Source organism: Bombina bombina, chromosome 9 (assembly GCF_027579735.1).
Source record: "Bombina bombina isolate aBomBom1 chromosome 9, aBomBom1.pri, whole genome shotgun sequence".
Lineage (NCBI taxonomy): Eukaryota > Metazoa > Chordata > Amphibia > Anura > Bombinatoridae > Bombina > Bombina bombina.
The window spans coordinates 280,346,631-280,362,705 of record NC_069507.1 but is presented as its reverse complement, the minus strand read 5'-3'; the positions used below and the strand labels follow the sequence as shown (position 1 = coordinate 280,362,705).

Sequence of the window (16,075 nt, the reverse complement as noted above, 5' to 3'; positions counted from 1 at the left end):
CGTTCCAGGGGAGTATAGGGAAGACATGACATAGGTGTAGGCATTCTGTGGGAGTGAGCTGTGCGTTCTAGGGGAGTATAGGGAAGACATGACATAGGTGTAGGTATTCTGTGGGAGTTATCTGTGCGTTCCAGGGGGAGTATAGGGAAGACATGACATAGGTGTAGGCATTCTGTGGGAGTTATCTGTGCGTTCCAGGGGGAGTATAGGGAAGACATGACATAGGTGTAGGCATTCTGTGGGAGTTATCTGTGCGTTCCAGGGGGAGTATAGGGAAGACATGACAAAGGTGTAGGCATTCTGTGGGAGTTAGCTGTGCGTTCCAGGGGGAGTATAGGGAAGACATGACATAGGTGTAGGCATTCTGTGGGAGTTATCTGTGCGTTCCAGGGGGAGTATAGGGAAGACATGACATAGGTGTAGGCATTCTGTGGGAGTTATCTGTGCGTTCCAGGGGGAGTATAGGGAAGGCATGACATAGGTGTAGGCATTCTGTGGGAGTTATCTGTGCGTTCCAGGGGGAGTATAGGGAAGACATGACATAGGTGTAGGCATTTTGTGGGAGTGAGCTGTGCGTTCCAGGGGAGTATAGGGAAGACATGACATAGGTGTAGGCATTCTGTGGGAGTTAGCTGTGCGTTCCAGGGGAGTATAGGGAAGACATGACATAGGTGTAGGTTCTGTGGGAGTGAGCTGTGCGTTCCAGGGGAGTATAGGGAAGACATGACATAGGTGTAGGCATTCTGTGGGAGTTATCTGTGCGTTCCAGGGGGAGTATAGGGAAGACATGACATAGGTGTAGGCATTCTGTGGGAGTTATCTGTGCGTTCCAGGGGGAGTATAGGGAAGACATGACATAGGTGTAGGCATTCTGTGGGAGTTAGCTGTGCGTTCCAGGGGGAGTATAGGGAAGACATGACATAGGTGTAGGCATTCTGTGGGAGTTATCTGTGCGTTCCAGGGGGAGTATAGGGAATACATGACATAGGTGTAGGCATTCTGTGGGAGTTATCTGTGCGTTCCAGGGGGAGTATAGGGAAGACATGACATAGGTGTAGGCATTCTGTGGGAGTTATCTGTGCGTTCCTGGGGGAGTATAGGGAAGACATGACATAGGTGTAGGCATTCTGTGGGAGTGAGCTGTGCGTTCCAGGGGAGTATAGGGAAGACATGACATAGGTGTAGGCATTCTGTGGGAGTTAGCTGTGCGTTCCAGGGGAGTATAGGGAAGACATGACATAGGTGTAGGCATTCTTTGGGAGTTAGCTGTGCGTTCCAGGGGGAGTATAGGGAAGACATGACATAGGTGTAGGCATTCTGTGGGAGTGAGCTGTGCGTTCCAGGGGAGTATAGGGAAGACATGACATAGGTGTAGGCATTCTGTGGGAGTTATCTGTGCGTTCCAGGGGGAGTATAGGGAAGACATGACATAGGTGTAGGTATTCTGTGGGAGTTAGCTGTGCGTTCCAGGGGGAGTATAGGGAAGACATGACATAGGTGTAGGCATTCTGTGGGAGTGAGCTGTGCGTTCCAGGGGAGTATAGGGAAGACATGACATAGGTGTAGGCATTCTGTGGGAGTGAGCTGTGCGTTCCAGGGGAGTATAGGGAAGACATGACATAGGTGTAGGCATTCTGTGGGAGTTAGCTGTGCGTTCCAGGGGGAGTATAGGGAAGACATGACATAGGTGTAGGTTCTGTGGGAGTGAGCTGTGCGTTCCAGGGGAGTATAGGGAAGACATGACATAGGTGTAGGCATTCTGAGGGAGTTAGCTGTGCATTCCAAGGGAGTATAGGGAAGACATGACATAGGTGTAGGCATTCTGTGGGAGTTATCTGTGCGTTCCAGGGGGAGTATAGGGAAGACATGACATAGGTGTAGGCATTCTGTGGGAGTTATCTGTGCGTTCCAGGGGGAGTATAGGGAAGACATGACATAGGTGTAGGCATTCTGTGGGAGTTAGCTGTGCGTTCCAGGTGGAGTATAGGGAAGACATGACATGGGTGTAGGCATTCTGTGGGAGTTATCTGTGCGTTCCAGGGGGAGTATAGGGAAGACATGACATAGGTGTAGGCATTCTGTGGGAGTTATCTGTGCGTTCCAGGGGGAGTATAGGGAAGACATGACATAGGTGTAGGCATTCTGTGGGAGTTATCTGTGCGTTCCTGGGGGAGCATAGGGAAGACATGACATAGGTGTAGGCATTCTGTGGGAGTGAGCTGTGCGTTCCAGGGGAGTATAGGGAAGACATGACATAGGTGTAGGCATTCTGTGGGAGTTAGCTGTGCGTTCCAGGGGAGTATAGGGAAGACATGACATAGGTGTAGGCATTCTGTGGGAGTTATCTGTGCGTTCCAGGGGGAGTATAGGGAAGACATGACATAGGTGTAGGTATTCTGTGGGAGTTAGCTGTGCGTTCCAGGGGAGTATAGGGAAGACATGACATAGGTGTAGGCATTCTGTGGGAGTGAGCTGTGCGTTCCAGGGGAGTATAGGGAAGACATGACATAGGTGTAGGCATTCTGTGGGAGTTAGCTGTGCGTTCCAGGGGAGTATAGGGAAGACATGACATAGGTGTAGGCATTCTGTGGGAGTTAGCTGTGCGTTCCAGGGGAGTATAGGGAAGACATGACATAGGTGTAGGCATTCTGTGGGAGTTAGCTGTGCGTTCCAGGGGAGTATAGGGAAGACATGACATAGGTGTAGGCATTCTGAGGGAGTTAGCTGTGCGTTCCAGGGGAGTATAGGGAAGACATGACATAGGTGTAGGCATTCTGTGGGAGTTAGCTGTGCGTTCCAGGGGAGTATAGGGAAGACATGACATAGGTGTAGGCATTCTGTGGGAGTGAGCTGTGCGTTCCAGGGGAGTATAGGGAAGACATGACATAGGTGTAGGCATTCTGTGGGAGTGAGCTGTGCGTTCCAGGGGAGTATAGGGAAGACATGACATAGGTGTAGGCATTCTATGGGAGTTAGCTGTGCGTTCCAGGGGAGTATAGGGAAGACATGACATAGGTGTAGGCATTCTGTGGGAGTGAGCTGTGTGTTCCAGGGGAGTATAGGGAAGACATGACATAGGTGTAGGCATTCTGTAGGAGTGAGCTGTGCGTTCCAGGGGAGTATAGGGAAGACATGACATAGGTGTAGGCATTCTGTGGGAGTGAGCTGTGCGTTCTAGGGGAGTATAGGGAAGACATGACATAGGTGTAGGCATTCTGTGGGAGTTAGCTGTGCGTTCCAGGTGGAGTATAGGGAAGACATGACATAGGTGTAGGCATTCTGTGGGAGTGAGCTGTGCGTTCCAGGGGAGTATAGGGAAGACATGACATAGGTGTAGGCATTCTGTGGGAGTTATCTGTGCGTTCCTGGGGGAGTATAGGGAAGACATGACATAGGTGTAGGCATTCTGTGGGAGTGAGCTGTGCGTTCCAGGGGAGTATAAGGAAGACATGACATAGGTGTAGGCATTCTATGGGAGTTAGCTGTGCGTTCCAGGGGGAGTATAGGGAAGACATGACATAGGTGTAGGCATTCTGTGGGAGTGAGCTGTGCGTTCCAGGGGAGTATAGGGAAGACATGACATAGGTGTAGGCATTCTGTGGGAGTTATCTGTGCGTTCCAGGGGGAGTATAGGGAAGACATGACATAGGTGTAGGTATTCTGTGGGAGTTAGCTGTGCGTTCCAGGGGAGTATAGGGAAGACATGACATAGGTGTAGGCATTCTGTGGGAGTGAGCTGTGCGTTCCAGGGGAGTATAGGGAAGACATGACATAGGTGTAGGCATTCTGTGGGAGTGAGCTGTGCGTTCCAGGGGAGTATAGGGAAGACATGACATAGGTGTAGGCATTCTGTGGGAGTTAGCTGTGCGTTCCAGGGGAGTATAGGGAAGACATGACATAGGTGTAGGTTCTGTGGGAGTGAGCTGTGCGTTCCAGGGGAGTATAGGGAAGACATGACATAGGTGTAGGCATTCTGTGGGAGTTATCTGTGCGTTCCAGGGGGAGTATAGGGAAGACATGACATAGGTGTAGGCATTCTGTGGGAGTTATCTGTGCGTTCCAGGGGGAGTATAGGGAAGACATGACATAGGTGTAGGCATTCTGTGGGAGTTAGCTGTGCGTTCCAGGTGGAGTATAGGGAAGACATGACATAGGTGTAGGCATTCTGTGGGAGTTATCTGTGCGTTCCAGGGGGAGTATAGGGAAGACATGACATAGGTGTAGGCATTCTGTGGGAGTTATCTGTGCGTTCCAGGGGGAGTATAGGGAAGACATGACATAGGTGTAGGCATTCTGTGGGAGTTATCTGTGCGTTCCTGGGGGAGCATAGGGAAGACATGACATAGGTGTAGGCATTCTGTGGGAGTGAGCTGTGCGTTCCAGGGGAGTATAGGGAAGACATGACATAGGTGTAGGCATTCTGTGGGAGTTAGCTGTGCGTTCCAGGGGAGTATAGGGAAGACATGACATAGGTGTAGGCATTCTGTGGGAGTTATCTGTGCGTTCCAGGGGGAGTATAGGGAAGACATGACATAGGTGTAGGTATTCTGTGGGAGTTAGCTGTGCGTTCCAGGGGAGTATAGGGAAGACATGACATAGGTGTAGGCATTCTGTGGGAGTGAGCTGTGCGTTCCAGGGGAGTATAGGGAAGACATGACATAGGTGTAGGCATTCTGTGGGAGTTAGCTGTGCGTTCCAGGGGAGTATAGGGAAGACATGACATAGGTGTAGGCATTCTGTGGGAGTGAGCTGTGCGTTCCAGGGGAGTATAGGGAAGACATGACATAGGTGTAGGCATTCTGTGGGAGTTAGCTGTGCGTTCCAGGGGAGTATAGGGAAGACATGACATAGGTGTAGGCATTCTGAGGGAGTTAGCTGTGCGTTCCAGGGGAGTATAGGGAAGACATGACATAGGTGTAGGCATTCTGTGGGAGTTATCTGTGCGTTCCAGGGGAGTATAGGGAAGACATGACATAGGTGTAGGCATTCTGTGGGAGTTAGCTGTGCGTTCCAGGGGAGTATAGGGAAGACATGACATAGGTGTAGGCATTCTGTGGGAGTGAGCTGTGCGTTCCAGGGGAGTATAGGGAAGACATGACATAGGTGTAGGCATTCTGTGGGAGTGAGCTGTGTGTTCCAGGGGAGTATAGGGAAGACATGACATAGGTGTAGGCATTCTGTGGGAGTGAGCTGTGCGTTCCAGGGGAGTATAGGGAAGACATGACATAGGTGTAGGCATTCTGTGGGAGTTAGCTGTGCGTTCCAGGGGAGTATAGGGAAGACATGACATAGGTGTAGGCATTCTGTGGGAGTGAGCTGTGCGTTCCAGGGGAGTATAGGGAAGACATGACATAGGTGTAGGCATTCTGTGGGAGTGAGCTGTGCATTCCAGGGGAGTATAGGGAAGACATGACATAGGTGTAGGCATTCTGTGGGAGTGAGCTGTGCGTTCCAGGGGAGTATAGGGAAGACATGACATAGGTGTAGGCATTCTGTGGGAGTGAGCTGTGCGTTCTAGGGGAGTATAGGGAAGACATGACATAGGTGTAGGCATTCTGTGGGAGTTAGCTGTGCGTTCCAGGTGGAGTATAGGGAAGACATGACATAGGTGTAGGCATTCTGTGGGAGTGAGCTGTGCGTTCCAGGGGAGTATAGGGAAGACATGACATAGGTGTAGGCATTCTATGGGAGTTATCTGTGCGTTCCTGGGGGAGTATAGGGAAGACATGACATAGGTGTAGGCATTCTGTGGGAGTGAGCTGTGCGTTCCAGGGGAGTATAAGGAAGACATGACATAGGTGTAGGCATTCTATGGGAGTTAGCTGTGCGTTCCAGGGGGAGTATAGGGAAGACATGACATAGGTGTAGGCATTCTGTGGGAGTTAGCTGTGCATTCCAGGGGAGTATAGGGAAGACATGACATAGGTGTAGGCATTCTGTGGGAGTTAGCTGTGCGTTCCAGGGGAGTATAGGGAAGACATGACATAGGTGTAGGCATTCTGTGGGAGTTATCTGTGCGTTCCAGGGGGAGTATAGGGAAGACATGACATAGGTGTAGGCATTCTGTGGGAGTTATCTGTGCGTTCCAGGGGGAGTATAGGGAAGACATGACATAGGTGTAGGCATTCTGTGGGAGTTATCTGTGCGTTCCAGGGGGAGTATAGGGAAGACATGACATAGGTGTAGGCATTCTGTGGGAGTTAGCTGTGCGTTCCAGGGGAGTATAGGGAAGACATGACATAGGCGTAGGCATTCTGTGGGAGTGAGCTGTGCGTTCCAGGGGGAGTATAGGGAAGACATGACATAGGTGTAGGCATTCTGAGGGAGTTAGCTGTGCGTTCCAGGGGAGTATAGGGAAGACATGACATAGGTGTAGGCATTCTGTGGGAGTTATCTGTGCGTTCAAGGGGGAGTATAGGGAAGACATGACATAGGTGTAGGCATTCTGTGGGAGTTATCTGTGCGTTCCAGGGGGAGTATAGGGAAGACATGACATAGGTGTAGGCATTCTGTGGGAGTTATCTGTGCGTTCCAGGGGGAGTATAGGGAAGACATGACATAGGTGTAGGCATTCTGTGTGAGTTAGCTGTGCGTTCCATGGGAGTATAGGGAAGACATGACATAGGTGTAGGCATTCTGTGGGAGTGAGCTGTGCGTTCCAGGGGGAGTATAGGGAAGACATGACATAGGTGTAGGCATTCTGAGGGAGTTAGCTGTGCGTTCCAGGGGAGTATAGGGAAGACATGACATAGGTGTAGGCATTCTGTGGGAGTTAGCTGTGCATTCCAGGGGGAGTATAGGGAAGACATGACATAGGTGTAGGCATTCTGAGGGAGTTAGCTGGGCATTCCAGGGGGAGTATAGGGAAGACATGACATAGGTGTAGGCATTCTGTGGGAGTTAGCTGTGCATTCCAGGGGAGTATAGGGAAGACATGACATAGGTGTAGGTATTCTGTGGGAGTTATCTGTGCGTTCCAGGGGGAGTATAGGGAAGACATGACATAGGTGTAGGCATTCTGTGGGAGTTATCTGTGCGTTCCAAGGGGAGTATAGGGAAGACATGACATAGGTGTAGGCATTCTGTGGGAGTTAGCTGTGCGTTCCAGGGGAGTATAGGGAAGACATGACATAGGTGTAGGCATTCTGTGGGAGTTAGCTGTGCATTCCAGGGGAGTATAGGGAAGACATGACATAGGTGTAGGTATTCTGTGGGAGTTATCTGTGCGTTCCAGGGGGAGTATAGGGAAGACATGACATAGGTGTAGGCATTCTGTGGGAGTTATCTGTGCGTTCCAAGGGGAGTATAGGGAAGACATGACATAGGTGTAGGCATTCTGTGGGAGTTATCTGTGCGTTCCAGGGGAGTATAGGGAAGACATGACATAGGTGTAGGCATTCTGTGGGAGTTAGCTGTGCGTTCCAGGGGAGTATAGGGAAGACATGACATAGGTGTAGGCATTCTGTGGGAGTTAGCTGTGCATTCCAGGGGAGTATAGGGAAGACATGACATAGGTGTAGGTATTCTGTGGGAGTTATCTGTGCGTTCCAGGGGGAGTATAGGGAAGACATGACATAGGTGTAGGCATTCTGTGGGAGTTATCTGTGCGTTCCAAGGGGAGTATAGGGAAGACATGACATAGGTGTAGGCATTCTGTGGGAGTTATCTGTGCGTTCCAGGGGAGTATAGGGAAGACATGACATAGGTGTAGGCATTCTGTGGGAGTTATCTGTGCGTTCCAGGGGGAGTATAGGGAAGACATGACATAGGTGTAGGCATTCTGTGGGAGTGAGCTGTGCGTTCCAGGGGAGTATAGGGAAGACATGACATAGGTGTAGGCATTCTGTGGGAGTGAGCTGTGCGTTCCAGGGGGAGTATAGGGAAGACATGACATAGGTGTAGGCATTCTGTGGGAGTGAGCTGTGCGTTCCAGGGGGAGTATAGGGAAGACATGACATAGGTGTAGGCATTCTGTGGGAGTTATCTGTGCGTTCCAGGGGGAGTTTAGGGAAGACATGACATAGGTGTAGGCATTCTGTGGGAGTTATCTGTGCATTCCAGGGGGAGTATAGGGAAGACATGACATAGGTGTAGGCATTCTGTGGGAGTTAGCTGTGCGTTCCAGGGGAGTATAGGGAAGACATGACATAGGTGTAGGTATTCTGTGGGAGTTAGCTGTGCGTTCCAGGGGAGTATAGGGAAGACATGACATAGGTGTAGGCATTCTGTGGGAGTTAGCTGTGCATTCCAGGGGAGTATAGGGAAGACATGACATAGGTGTAGGTATTCTGTGGGAGTGAGCTGTGTGTTCCAGGGGAGTATAGGGAAGACATGACATAGGTGTAGGCATTCTGTGGGAGTTATCTGTGCGTTCCAGGGGAGTATAGGGAAGACATGACATAGGTGTAGGCATTCTGTGGGAGTTAGCTGTGCATTCCAGGGGGAGTATAGGGAAGACATGACATAGGTGTAGGCATTCTGTGGGAGTTAGCTGTGCATTCCAGGGGGAGTATAGGGAAGACATGACATAGGTGTAGGCATTCTGTGGGAGTTAGCTGTGCGTTCCAGGGGGAGTATAGGGAAGACATGACATAGGTGTAGGCATTCTGTGGGAGTGAGCTGTGCGTTCCAGGGGAGTATAGGGAAGACATGACATAGGTGTAGGCATTCTGTGGGAGTTAGCTGTGCGTTCCAGGGGAGTATAGGGAAGACATGACATAGGTGTAGGCATTCTGTGGGAGTTAGCTGTGCGTTCCAGGGGGAGTATAGGGAAGACATGACATAGGTGTAGGCATTCTGTGGGAGTTAGCTGTGCGTTCCAGGGGGAGTATAGGGAAGACATGACATAGGTGTAGGCATTCTGTGGGAGTGAGCTGTGCGTTCCAGGGGAGTATAGGGAAGACATGACATAGGTGTAGGCATTCTGTGGGAGTTAGCTGTGCGTTCCAGGGGGAGTATAGCTAGAATATGACATAGGTGTAGGCATTCTGTGGGAGTTAGCTGTGCGTTCCAGGGGAGTATAGGGAAGACATGACATAGGTGTAGGCATTCTGTGGGAGTGAGCTGTGCGTTCCAGGGGAGTATAGGGAAGACATGACATAGGTGTAGGCATTCTGTGGGAGTTAGCTGTGCGTTCCAGGGGAAGTATAGCTAGAATATGACATAGGTGTAGGCATTCTGTGGGAGTTAGCTGTGCGTTCCAGGGGGAGTATAGCTAGAGTATGACGCAGATTAGGACATAGATGTAGGTGTTCTGTGGGAATTAGCCGGGTGTTCCAGAGGGAGTAGCCTGTACTTTGATTGGGATAAATCACCAGCTGTGCAATATATTCCAATCTCTGAAGTACAAGTTACCAGTAGGGTGTCAGCCATGTTTGTCTTGCCAGCTTTTCAGTGGTGAGATTTTACAGTGTGAGGCAGGTAGTGTAGGTATAGAAGTAAAGTCACACAGGCATTATTTGAAGTTTTTGGTTTCAGTGAGCACAGTGTCTGTGTCCTGTTTAGGAACACTTCAAATACGCCCCCCTGCCCACAGAAAGTGCCACAGAAAGTGCTGACGAGTGGCAATATCAGCGATGTTTTGCTGATGTATTGCTCCCCATTATCTCCTATGAGAGATACATCGCCACTTGCTGGCATTTCGCGGGTCGACCCCCTTTTTTAGAAAATGTTGATGCTTTGAATATCGGGCCTGTGGTTATTTATTCATTTAAAATATCTTTACTTTCTACTAAATATAATATAGGTGTAGGCATTCTGGGAGTTAGCTGTGCGTTCCAGGGGGAGTATAGCTAGAGTATGACGCAGATTAGGACATAGATGTAGGTGTTCTGTGGGAATTAGCCGGGTGTTCCAGAGGGAGTAGCCTGTACTTTGATTGGGATAAATCACCAGCTGTGCAATATATTCCAATCTCTGAAGTACAAGTTACCAGTAGGGTGTCAGCCATGTTTGTCTTGCCAGCTTTTCAGTGGTGAGATTTTACAGTGTGAGGCAGGTAGTGTAGGTATAGAAGTAAAGTCACACAGGCATTATTTGAAGTTTTTGGTTTCAGTGAGCACAGTGTCTGTGTCCTGTTTAGGAACACTTCAAATACGCCCCCCTGCCCACAGAAAGTGCCACAGAAAGTGCTGACGAGTGGCAATATCAGCGATGTTTTGCTGATGTATTGCTCCCCATTATCTCCTATGAGAGATACATCGCCACTTGCTGGCATTTCGCGGGTCGACCCCCTTTTTTAGAAAATGTTGATGCTTTGAATATCGGGTCTGTGGTTATTTATTCATTTAAAATATCTTTACTTTCTACTAAATATAATATACTAAATCTCTATGGTAAAACCACTAAAACCAACACAGATAAATTGTGAAATAAACTCTATGAGAGGGTCTCCATTATTTGCCAAACAGTTTATTTAGGAATCAATATATGTTAATAATAAGATAAATATTTACAGGTATATATATATATATATATATATATATATATATATATATATATATATATATATATAAATCTATTTTACAGCAACACAGTCCACATTTAAGATTCAGGGCAACTTACTACAAAAAATCCCAATTTGTGCAATACTGCTACACAGAATATTATACTTAGAAATACTTAGCCAGATTCTCTGTATCCAACATCATTCATCTTTTTAGCAGGAGCAGGATAGGAAAAAAGAGACAGAGGTTCTGGTGTTACAGTATTTTATACCCCAATTAAAAAGGGAGTGGCTTATCAAATGCCACTCAAAAAGACCATTGGGAGTGTCTTTAGTTCAGAGAGAAAGGTGTACCTGGGGGAAGGGATTTTAATAACAGCTAGGTGAATATTCCAGTGATAAAATGTCACCACAGGGTCCTCAGTCCCAGTCTGTCTCTCACTTTGTCCCAGGTTGTCTCTCTTACTCTGCGCTACACTGCTTATCACTCGGTCCCAGGGTGTCTTTCGTGTTCTTTTTAGCAGTCTCCCTCTCTCATTTTGACTGTTCCAGGCCCAGAATAACATAACCCGATTAGAGGGTCTAGACTCCCTCGTCCATCTTACAACTCTTCATCTGAGAGAGAACCAGCTGGAGAACCTAGATGGGATGTCAGAGAATCTTCAGGCACTACAGTATCTAAACCTCAGGTATCTCACAAAGAGCCAGACTTCACAGAGAGACACCATATTCAGTATCACAGAGAGACCCCATATTCAGTATCACAGAGAGACACCATATTCAGTATCACAGATAGACACCATATTCAGTATCACAGATAGACACCATATTCAGTATCACAGAGAGTCACTATATTCAGTATCACAGAGCCACAAATAAACCCTTTTAGGATATCAGAGCCCCAATCACACCCTCTTTGCATATCAGCATTGCGGTAGCATCCTCTTATAAAATAAGAGCTTCAGCCACGACCCCTTTAGTACTGTATATTAGCTTTACAGTCGAACCCTCTAATTAAATCAGAACTGCCATTAGACCCTCTTAGTATATCAGAATGTTAGTTGCCACCTGTTAGTATATCAGCATTTTAATCGCACCCTCTTAGTATATGAGCATCACAGTCGCACTCTCTCAGTATATCAGCATTTCTATATAAAATAAATATTCCAAAATATCACAAAAAGAAAAATGTGAAATAAATGTGATAATACAATCATACGATATAAAATAGATAAACCATACAATAAAAGTTCATAAGTAAGGATATATTCGTTCTCTATATTCGTTCTCTCTGCCTTTCATGTTCTTCCGTGTGTTCTCAAAAGAAAAGAAACAAAATGCACAACATAGTGTAACTCTGTAACCACTTATTGGAAAACTGATACACTTGTTTACGAGTGATTACTCACATTTGTTGGAGCTTAAACCAAGCTCAGGGAAATGCGCACACTCACTTTATACTGGTGGGAAAACCGTTACTCTCACGCAAATATGATAAAATCAGATATTTATTAAAATAAGTAAAAAGCGTCACAAATGCACCATCAACACCTTTGACAGAGGGCAAGTGAGCAATAATATATATGATATTTCTCAAAAGAGCAGTCCCAAAACCTGGATGGTAATGGATGGAGAAGCAGAAACTTAACCACTAGATCATCCACCCTGCAATACCAGTAGGAATTGCTCCTCCCCCAGGTGTACAAGGAAATGTAGAGACACACTGGAGAGTCTAACGTTAACAGTTCTGACGTACGTTTTGCTGGATCCGCTTTTTCAAGTCCTTGAAAAAACTGATCCAGCGAAACGTACGTCGGAACTGTTAACGTTAGACTCTCCAGTGTGTCTCTACATTTCCTTGTACACCTGGGGGAGGAGCAATTCCTACTGGTATTGCAGGGTGGATGATCTAGTGGTTAAGTTTCTGCTTCTCCATCCATTACCATCCAGGTTTTGGGACTGCTCTTTTGAGTAATATCATATATATTATTGCTCACTTGCCCTCTGTCAAAGGTGTTTATGGTGCATTTGTGACACTTTTTACTTATTTTAATAAATATCTGATTTTATCATATTTGCGTGAGAGTAACTGTTTTCCCACCAGTATAAAGTGGGTGTGCGCATTTCCCTGAGCTTGGTTTAAGCTCCAACAAATGTGAGTAATCACTCGTAAATAAGTGTATCAGTTTTCCTATAAGTGGTTACAGAGTTACACTATGTTGTGCATTTTGTTTCTTTTCTTTTGAGAACACACGGAAGAACACGAAAGGCTGGAGAACCCAGAGATATCAGCATTTCTGTTGCACACCCTCTTAGTATATGAGCATCGCAGTTGCACCCTCTTAGTATATCAGCATCACAGTCACACCCTCTTAGTATATCAGCATTTCAGTTGCACCCTCTAAGTATATCGGCATTTCAGTCGCACCTTCTTAGTATATCAGCATCACAGTCCCACCCTCTTAGCATATCAGCATTGCAGTCCCACCCTCTTAGCATATCAGCATTGCAGTCCCACCCTCCTAGTATATCAGCATTGCAGTCACACCCTCTTAGTATATCAGCATCGCAGTTTCACCCTCTTAGTACATCAGAATCGCAGTCACACTCGCTTAGTATATTAGCATCGCAGTCACACTCTCTTAGTATTTCAGTATCGCAGTCGCACCCTCTTATTATATCAGCATTGCAGTCTCACCCTGTTAGTATATTAGCATAGTAGTCGCACCCTGTTAGTATATCAGCATCACAGTCGCATCCTTTAAGTATATCAGCATCGTAATCTCAACCTCTTAGTATATCAGCATCGTAGTAGCACCCTGTTAGTATATCAGCATTGCAGTTGCACCCTGTTAATATATTAGCATCGCAGTCGCACACTGTTAGTATATCAGCATCGCAGTTGCATCCTTTAAGTATATCAGCATCGTAATCTCAACCTCTTAGTATATCAGCATCATAGTAGCACCCTGTTAGTATATCAGCATTGCAGTTGCACCCTGTTAATATATTAGCATCGCAGTTGCACCCTGTTAATATATTAGTATCGCAGTCACACACTGTTAGTATATCAGCATCACAGTTGCACCATGTTAGTATATCATCATCGCAGTTGCACCCTGTTAGAATATCATCATCACAGTTGCACCCTGTTAGTTTATCATCATTGCAGTTGCACCCTATTAGTATATCAGCATCGCAGTCGCACCATGTTAGTCTATCAGCATCGCAGTCGCATCCTTTTAGTATATCAGCATCGTAGTCTCACCCTCTTAGTATATCAGCTTTGTAGTCACACCCTGTTAGTATATCAGCATCGCAGTGGTACCCTCTTAGTATATCAGCATTGCGGTCACAGCCTGTTAGTATATCAGCATAGCAGTTGTATCGTCTTAGTATATCAGCATCGCAGTTGCACCCTGTTAGTATATCAGTATTGTAGTCACATCTTTTTAGTATATCATCATCACATATTAAATGAGGAAAAACAACACCTTGGGTCTCTTAGTATATCCACAGGTTTATTGGGATACAGGCTTCAATAAGCAAAGGTAAACACCTATCTGACTCAGTTTGCGCATGCGTACATGCGCTTCATCAGAGATAATGGCCTCTACTGCTAACATATTTATCAAATGCATAATCATGGTCGTAAATTTTTTTTTTTAACTAGAACTAAGATATAAAATAATATGATAAAAAAGGGGGGGATAAAATAATTGAAATTAAAACATAAAATTAATTATTGGCAAAAACTCATCACAGTTGCATCCTTTTAGAATATCATCATTGCAGTTGCACCCTGTTAGTATATCAGCATCGCAGTCACAACTTGTTAGTATATCAGCATCGCAGTCACACCCTGTTCATATATCAGCATCGCAGTCACACCCTGTTAGTATATCAGCATCGCAGTCACACCCTGTTAGTATATCAGCATCGCAGTTGCACCCTGTTAGTATGTTAGCATAGCAGTTGCATCCTTTTAGTATATCAACATCGCAGTCACACCCTGTTAGTATATCAGCATCGCAGTTGCACCCTGTTCATATATCAGTATCGTAGTCACATCCTTTTAGTATATCATCACAGTTACATCCAGTTAATATATTAGCATCGCAGTCGCACCCTGTTAGTATATCAGCATCACAGTTGCACGCTGTTAGTATATCAGCATTGCAGTCACACCTTGTTAGTATATCAGCATCTCAGTCGCACCCTGTTCATATATCAGCATCGCAGTGACACCCTGTTAGTATATCAGCATCGCAGTCACACACTTTTAATATATCAGCATCGCAGTCACACCCTTTTAGTATATAAGCATTGCAGTTGCACCCTGTTAGTATGTTAGCATCGTAATCGCATCCTGTTAATTTATCAGCATCACAGTCGCACCCTGTTAGTATATCAGCATCGTAGTCACACCCTGTTAGTATATAAGCATTGCAGTCGCACCCTCTTAGTATATCAGCATTGCATTTGCACCCTCTTAGTATATCAGCATCACAGTCTCACCCTGTTAGTATATCAGCATCGTAGTCACACCCTGTTAGTATATCAGCATCATAGTCACAGCCTGTTAGTATATCATCATCGCAGTCACAGCCTCTTAATATATCAGCATTGCATTCACACCCTCTTAGTATATCAGCATTGCATTTGCACCCTCATAGTATATCAGCATTTCAGTTGCACCCTCATAGTATATCGGCATTTCAGTCGCACCTTTTTAGTATATCAGCATCACAGTCCCACCCTCTAAGTATATCAACATTGCAGTCCCACCCTCTTAGTATATCAGCATTTCAGTTGCACCCTCTTAGTATATTGGCATTTCAGTCGCACCTTCTTAGTATATCAGCATCACAGTCCCACCCTCTTAGTATATCAGCATTGCAATCCCACCCTCTTAGTATATCAGCATTGCAGTCCCACCCTCTTAGTATATCAGCATCGCAGTCTCACCCTCTTTGTATATCAGAATCGCAGTTGCACTCTCTTAGTATATCAGCATCGCAGTCGCACCCTCTTATTATATCAGCATCACAGTTGTACCCTGTTAGTATATCAGCATCGCAGGTTCACCCTGTTAGTATATCAGCATAGTAGTCGCACCCTGTTAGTATATCAGCATCGCAGTTGCATCCTGTTAATATATTAGCATTGCAGTCGCACCCTGTTAGTATATCAGCATCACAGTTGCACCATGTTAGTATATCAGCATCGCAGTCGCATCCTTTGAGTATATCAGCATCGTAATCTCAACCTCCTAGTTTATTAGCATCGTAGTAGCACCCTGTTAGTATATCAGCATTGCAGTTGCACCCTGTTAATATATTAGCATTGCAGTCGCACACTGTTAGTATATCAGTATTGCAGTCGCACCCTGTTAGTATATCATTATTGCAGTTGCACCCTTTTAGGATATCAACATCGCAGTTGCACCCTGTTAGTATATCATCATTGCAGTTACACCCTGTTAGTATATCATCATTGCAGTTACACCCTGTTAGTATATTAGCATCGCAGTCACACCCTGTTAGTATCTCAGCATCACAGTTGCACCATGTTAGTATATCAGCATCTTAGTCGCATCCTTTTAATATATCAGCATCGTAGTCTCACCCT

General features: G+C 46.2%; 1 protein-coding gene across 1 annotated transcript in view; it reads left to right on the top strand.

The window, feature by feature from the left end:
- LOC128640592 (leucine-rich repeat-containing protein 23-like) overlaps positions 1–16,075 on the top strand; it is a 129,888-nt gene that overhangs the window by 69,210 nt on the left and 44,603 nt on the right. The window contains exon 4 of the mRNA XM_053693063.1: positions 10,997–11,133. Coding sequence (XP_053549038.1) covers positions 10,997–11,133 — 137 coding nt within the window. The remainder of the gene's footprint in view (positions 1–10,996; positions 11,134–16,075) is intronic.